The sequence below is a fragment of the Drosophila pseudoobscura genome, chromosome X, assembly GCF_009870125.1.
Source record: "Drosophila pseudoobscura strain MV-25-SWS-2005 chromosome X, UCI_Dpse_MV25, whole genome shotgun sequence".
In the NCBI taxonomy this organism is placed as follows: domain Eukaryota; kingdom Metazoa; phylum Arthropoda; class Insecta; order Diptera; family Drosophilidae; genus Drosophila; species Drosophila pseudoobscura.
Genome location: NC_046683.1, coordinates 11,561,753 through 11,569,300, shown reverse-complemented (window position 1 = coordinate 11,569,300; position 7,548 = coordinate 11,561,753). Strand labels below are relative to the sequence as shown.

At 46.3% G+C, this 7,548-nt stretch overlaps 1 protein-coding gene across 1 annotated transcript; it reads left to right on the top strand.

The window, feature by feature from the left end:
• The first annotated feature begins 71 nt into the window (after positions 1–71).
• Positions 72–4,287, top strand: mbt (serine/threonine-protein kinase PAK mbt). The gene is made up of 3 exons (XM_001354870.3): positions 72–1,594; positions 1,668–1,939; positions 2,573–4,287. The coding sequence occupies exons 1-3, from the start codon at positions 427–429 to the stop codon at positions 3,047–3,049; spliced, it is 1,917 nt and encodes a 638-aa protein (XP_001354906.2). The 5' UTR covers positions 72–426; the 3' UTR covers positions 3,050–4,287.
• Positions 4,288–7,548: the final 3,261 nt, after the last annotated feature.

Below are 7,548 nucleotides of genomic sequence, written 5' to 3'. Positions count from 1 at the left end.
TTACGATGTCAAAAAGCGAATTGTTGTTACCGTCAGTATATTTACGGTATATTTTTAAATTGAGTCGGTATATTTGTGAGGACCGTATACTTGTTCGATAAATCCGCGATCACACTGCTTGTGTTTTTCTATTTATTTTTTTTGTTTCTCCAATTGTGTTTGTTTGTGTTTTTTATTCGTAACTTGAGCGTCTCCAAGCCGCAAAAAATGTGTCCGCGTGTCCGCGTCCGTGTTTGTGTATTGTAATGGATTACAATTGTGATTACAATTGATTACTGTATGAGTTAAGGCTGCGATATCGTAATAATTAAGAAAGTGGCCGGGCAATAAAAAGTGAAAATTTGCTGCGTTTTTTGTGTGGGTCTGCAGAATAAAAACTAATAAACGGCGTGCAGCAGCAGGCAGAAGCGCGAATTTCCCTGCAAAATGTTCACCAAGAAGAAGAAGAAACCCCTGATCTCGATGCCCAGTAATTTCGAGCATCGCGTGCACACGGGATTCGATAAGCGGGAGAACAAATATGTCGGCCTCCCACTCCAGTGGGCCTCCATTGTGGGCAACAATCAGATCCTCAAGTCGACCAATCGACCTCTGCCCCTGGTCGATCCCTCAGAGATTACGCCCACAGAAATCCTCGACCTGAAAACGATTGTGCGGCCCCACCACAACAATAATAAGGCGGACACCACATCGCTAAATAGCAGTAGCACCATGATGATGGCCTCGGTTGGGGGTTCCGGCGGTGGACCGATCCCGGGTACTCCAGGCGGAGTGCCTGGTTCGATGGGGATGATGGGTGCTGGCGGGCCTCATCATTTAATGGACCCAATGACCACGTCCGGCATTGTCCTCCCCAAGACCTCGCATGTGGCGCGCTCCAATTCGCTACGCAGCTCGAGTCCGCCGCGTGTGCGTCGCGTGGCTAATGTGCCGCCCTCCGTTCCCGAGGAGGAGGCGGCGACGACAACGCCAGCGACGGGCTTCAAGCCCCAGCAGCCCCTGGGCCATCCAATGCTCTATTCCAGTCAGAACGCGCACGTCAATGGAGCGGCCACAGGTCCCCTGGCCGTGCGAACGGATCAGGGCGCGAATATGCAGTACCGCGCCATTGGAGGCGTCGGACCGCCGGGCGCCATCCCGCAACAAACATCGCCTGTGGGTTCGGTGGCCAGCGGAACGCGATCCACCCACTCCCACACGAACAACGGAAACAGCAGCAGCTTCCCCCTGTATCCCCCCGCTTCACAGCCGCACCAGTCCAAGTCCGTGGGCGTGGGCGACCAGAATCAAAATCCCTTGCACAGCCACGCCCAGACGCATCCGCATCCGCATGCACACAACCATGTCAAGTCGGCATCCCGTGCCTCCAGCTCGAGCGGCGGGGCCAGCAGTGCCACCCTGGCCGCTTCTCAGGCGTCTGTGCAGCAGCAGCAGCAGCAGCCCAAACAGGAGCAGCGGCTGACCCACGAGCAATTTCGTGCCGCCCTCCAAATGGTCGTCTCCGCTGGCGATCCGCGCGAGAATCTAGATCATTTCAACAAGATCGGAGAGGGCTCGACGGGCACCGTCTGCATAGCCACCGACAAGTCCACAGGTGGGTGTGGCGGCTCCACTTATTCCTAATTGTCCTGCAACCAAACGGATTTGGTATTTTGTTTGTTTTGCAGGTCGCCAGGTGGCCGTGAAGAAAATGGACCTGCGCAAGCAGCAGCGACGAGAGCTTCTCTTCAACGAGGTGGTCATCATGCGGGACTACCATCATCCGAATATCGTGGAGACATACTCCAGCTTTCTGGTCAACGACGAGCTCTGGGTTGTTATGGAGTATCTGGAGGGCGGCGCCCTCACCGACATTGTCACCCATTCGCGCATGGATGAGGAGCAGATTGCCACTGTCTGCAAGCAGTGCTTGAAGGCTTTGGCCTATTTGCACTCACAGGTGCGTGACCAGCATGCAGAAAGACCCCATTGTCTGCGGCTACACCCTGCCAGTGCCAGTGTTAGTGCTAGTGCCACTGCCTCTGTCCACGGAAATTGGGGGCTTTCTTCACTGTATTGCTGCTGCGCCTTTCCTTTCCTTTCCCTTCCATTCCCTTCTATTCGATTCGATTCTTTTTCCCTGCTGCTGCTACTGCTTCTGCTGTTGCTGCTGCCATTGCCATTTGTGGCGCTTTCTTTGGCCTCCGCTTTCGCGTCGCTTAGGTTTCGATTTCTAAATGTTGTCACCGAAGCTGTTGTCCGTCCGCACAGTGGAATGAGCACCCGAAACTAGGCGCAGCAAGCAGAAGTGAAATCGTAAGTGCAGAAGAGCAATAAGCCTGCCCTGCCCCAAGTCTACAAGCACTTTGTCTACGATGAGTAGAACAAAGATTCGAAAGAACGAATCATTTGTACACACGAGAGCGTGGCTTCAGGCCCACAGTGGCCGCTCGTAATGCGATAAGTGGCTGGGAGAAAGGTCGCCTCAAGTGGGGGTGGGGTAGGGGTAGGGGTAGGGATGGTGGGTAAAACCACAAAGGGAGCACATTTATCTGATTTTGTCATTTCTCTCTCTCTCTCTCTTTCTCTCTAGGGTGTCATCCATCGGGACATCAAGTCGGATTCCATACTTCTGGCCGCCGACGGCCGGGTGAAGCTATCGGACTTTGGATTCTGCGCCCAGGTATCGCAGGAGCTGCCCAAGCGCAAATCGTTGGTGGGCACACCCTACTGGATGTCTCCGGAGGTGATTTCGCGTTTGCCGTATGGGCCCGAGGTGGACATCTGGTCGCTGGGCATCATGGTCATTGAAATGGTAGACGGCGAGCCACCATTCTTCAACGAACCGCCGCTGCAGGCGATGCGTCGCATCCGGGACATGCAGCCACCGAATCTGAAGAACGCCCACAAGGTCTCGCCACGCTTGCAATCGTTTCTCGATCGGATGCTGGTGCGCGATCCGGCACAGCGGGCCACCGCCGCCGAGCTGCTGGCCCATCCATTCCTGCGCCAGGCGGGGCCACCCTCCCTGCTGGTCCCACTCATGCGGAACGCGCGACACCACTCATAGAACGGAATCCACAGATAGATGTGGACCTCCCAGCTCAACGAAAGTGCACCCACAACCCACAGACAGTGGCCATCGATCCATCTATCCATCGATTCAACGATCCAACGATCTATTCGATTGCTTCGGCATAAGCTCTAGTATTACAAATTTTAAGTTTGGCAGCTGTACTTAGACCCTCCTCACCTTAACTCCTGCTCGAAACATCTCGAAACATCTTGTAAAGACATCTAAGCCATCCCCATATTTTGACACCGAATGTTCGTCTGTCCCCTCCATATGCCTGTATGTACCTAGGGTTACGTACAGCAAGCTGCTGCTGCTAGGCATACCATTCCCATTCAAATTCCCATTTCCGAGCATACTCAATGAGGTTCCCTTCGCTGGTGATCCGCATATCGTATTTATTGAATCGGATATGCTCAGAAAACGCAACGTGCCTTTCACACACACACACAACTATAGGAACAAAAACAGAAACAGAATCGAATCGGATCGGATCGGATACAATTGTGCCTGGCCATCGTTTGCATATACTGCACATATTACATATGCCGCCCTCTGATCGATCGTATCTGAAATTATTATTATATATATTTTTTGTATATGTACTCCGCATTTTATTGCTCTCTCTCGTGTCCCTCCATGGGAGGACAGATTCCGTTCTTGTCAATATCAATGTGCGTGTGTGGGTGTGTATGATTTTTTTACAAAACCGTAAACATTGTTCGAATATATATTTTTAAGAAATAAGCTAAACTATAACTATACATATATATATATTTTTATTAAAAAAAACAAAGCCTTAACCCTAAGAGATGCAAAAAACAACGAAACAATAGATCAGAAAGAGAGACGGAAACATAAGCATAGGAAAGAGAGAGAGAGAACTATAAGTATAGGAAAGAGAGAGAGAGAAGAAGAAGGAATGGAAGGAAGCATGGCAAGATATTTACGAACGGAAAGGCATATCAAACTTTGACACATTAATAAATAAATATAACTAGTAATAATAATAATAATAATAATAACAAAGTCACCATAATCCACATCGCGCGGTTTGTTCCATGTTCCAAGCATTCGTAATCATCCCCAAAACAATACGGAGACGGAGCAAGCCGCCAATAACGAAAAACATTCCCATTTTTATACGTTTTAGAATTTTGTTTATCATAGATTCTCTGTTCTGTTCTGGATTTCACCCGTGTAATTATTAATGAATAAACATAAACCATACAAAATGTGGGACGCCATTGCTGGGAAACGGGAAACGACCCAGCCAGTTGACCAGGATAAGGACAACCAGGAGGACTGCAGGAGGACGACTGCCGGCGTTGAGTAATCCAATCCAATCTCCTAGTGCCTGTGGTGCATCACACGCTGGAATCTTGGTCGCTTCTGTATTTTTTCGTGGATGAACTAGATGGAATAGAACCTTGACTCAGATTGCCAATATGGAGCCGGAGCGAGGAATACATTTACATGATGTTTGATACTAGAGCCCTTCATAGATGGCGACGGGGCGTGGCACCTCAAGATCGGATAACCAATGGCAGAGTTATGCAGTAAGAAACTAGCTCAGATTTGTTTAAAAAGCATGGCATGCTTTCAGGCTGCGCGTTGAGTATTTTTCTTCCTGATTCTCATCCGCTAAAGGGTCCGCTTCTTCATCGGGACATCTGCCAACTGGCGGACTTATGTCTCTCAAGGCGACATCAGGATCTGGTAGAGCACTGGTAGGGCCTGCGGATTGTCAAACGCATTGCCCACAGCGGCGGTCCACTTGCGTATACGTTGGGAATCGGTGAACAGAAGACCGGCAATGATATCATCCAGCATCGCCTCAGTTGTTAATTGCTTTACCTTTTATACAATAACTAATATATAAAAAGCTCTACCGATTTGTATGCAATTTTTGTTGGACAACGCATGAGAACAGGTCGTAAAGTATTTTTTAATTGGAGCTTTAGGGTATTTGTGTAAGTGAAATGTCCAAATATCGCGAATGTTTTAATATATTTTTGTGTGTGTGAGTGTTACGTGAAAGGTTTGCATTTTGTTACTGTGAACATTGCCATCGAGAGCAGAAAGAACAGGCGAATGAATCCAATAAGATAACGACAATGCGAGTGTGAGCATGTCGCAATGTCGAGAATTTCAGTCACAAGCGGCACGAGATGAACGAAATCAGCAACGACAATTGGAACAGAGACGAGTTCACCGGTACGTAATTGATACGTACAGAGATAATGGCAGAAAACACCAATAAGTACATTGACAATTTACATCCGCTTCGATTCTTCGTCTCGCATTCGAGTAAAAGCCAATTCAATTAATTGCGATCCTTTGCGACCGATGCTTAATATTTCGATTAATGTCAATAGAAAGGATTCTACTGTTGTGAGCTTGATATTGAAGCCCATGAAGGCACGCGCAATTTGCTCAAGAACAAGGCTCCGGTCATAGCTGGCGTATAAGCGAGCGACGAGCTGGCTGGAGACACCGTTTTGGGTGATCGAGTCGACCGGATCGCTGTTTGGAATAGGTAGTGTTGAACTTGGACTGGACGTTTTTTAGCTTGGAGTCCGAGCTGGACACGTTCTGCGTGTCGCTGGAGGCCTCGCTGGACTAGTCACTGCCTTCGTGCTCGATGAAAGCACTCGAATTGCCCACGACGTCATGATGTACTTGTAGGAAGTCCGCAAACTCCGGCGCTTTAGTCCACTATGCTGGTTGAGAACAGATATAAAAAACCCTATGGGGAAAAGCAGGCAGTACAATCGAGAGAGTCGACTAGGTGCTGGGGAACATTGATTTTGGAAGTGTGGTGATTAATTTGTCACAAATAGTTGCTCAGTTCTTCGACTGAAGTGCCCATATGCCCATTTTCACGTTTCTCCTTTTTTTTAACTTAAGTGCGATAAGAAAACACATCATTTGGTGGATAGTTTTTTATGATTTTTTTTTTATTTTGCTGATTTTCAGTTGTTTTTCCCTCGTTATTATTCTGCTCGTTTTTTTGTTGTTTTTATGAGCTCTTTCTTTAAATTTTTGGCGTTTGGCGGCCGTGTTATTAATACTAGATATTGGGTGTACGCATTAAAGGCAAAGTATGTGTTACTTGGTAATTGGTTTCTCGGTTTGTTCATTAAAAATAGACTTACTAAAAAGTGTATGCATGTGTGTGTGTGTGTAATGAATGGATCAATGGTCGTGTGAGGGCATGGTAGGGGCTTGGCGAGGAGGATAGGAGTCACCTGTGGGTACAGTTGTGTTCCCTCTCGCTTTTGCCACATTTTTCGCTCGCTGTCAGTCCCCCATCTGGTTTTCCCTTGCTTTCTCTTCTTTGTTACTAGTTTACCAGTTTTCGTGGCGTGTTTTCGTTATGCTCTTCTTGCCCCCACCTCTATCTGTATTGCCCCTCTGTACGCTTATCGCTATCCTTCCTATCCCTATCTGTAAATCTCGTATATATGCGTTGTCTTCATCTCTAACTCTATTCGGCTATGTATCCACAAAAGTCCAACAATTAATTTCTAAAATGCCAATTGGGCAATAATCGAGTGATTCGCTGTCCGTGTTTTTGACATATGTACATACTTATAACAGAGAGCTATACATATATGTATATCTCTTTATATTTATGTACATATGTACGTACTGGAGTGTCCGTCCGGCTGTATGAGGTTTTTTTTGTATGAAAATTTATCCATCTTTGCTTTGCTCTAAATTAAAAACTTTTTGTATTTTGTTGTTCATTTTCGGTTTATATTTTTTGCTCTCAATTTCTCTTTTTATACAGTTTTCATTTTATCAATTTTTATTCTCCCGTTTTTTTTTTGATGATTTTGTTTTTTTTTTGTTGTTGTTTGAATTAAATGCTAAAATTAAGTATAGAAAAAAAAAATATTTCTCTTCTGCATATGTTTATCCGATGTCTCCATATACTTTAATATATGTATGTACTCGTACTTGTAGAATGCGGGATATACCCGTTAGATTTTCAAAACGAATTTACAATAATTAAATGACGTTTCTTGCGGGGTTTAACAACATAAGGATGTGATGCCGGGGGATACACATACCCGTAAGTATTAGTTACACAACGACTCTATATACAAGAACATATACCCATACGGACACACTGGGGGAGCTCGCACACTCGCAGACAGAGCGAAAGAAACCCATTCTCAAGCACAGACCCACCCTTCGTACTACTATCCATTATTACTAGGTTTACAATTTGAATTTTCGCTAAATATGTACCGTACGCAAATATAAATACAATTACAATTACAGTTACAATTACAATTACAATAGTAAGATAGTATAAAGTCGTCATCTTAGTCGGTAATATTACTACATCATACATATGTATATATACCGTATGGTCTGGCCCTCTCCTGCCTGGCACTCGCTACAAAACTGCTTCACAGGAGTGGGGGGAGAGCTCTACCTGGTATTGGGAGCCCAAACTTCCAGATCAGATCTACATGGAATTT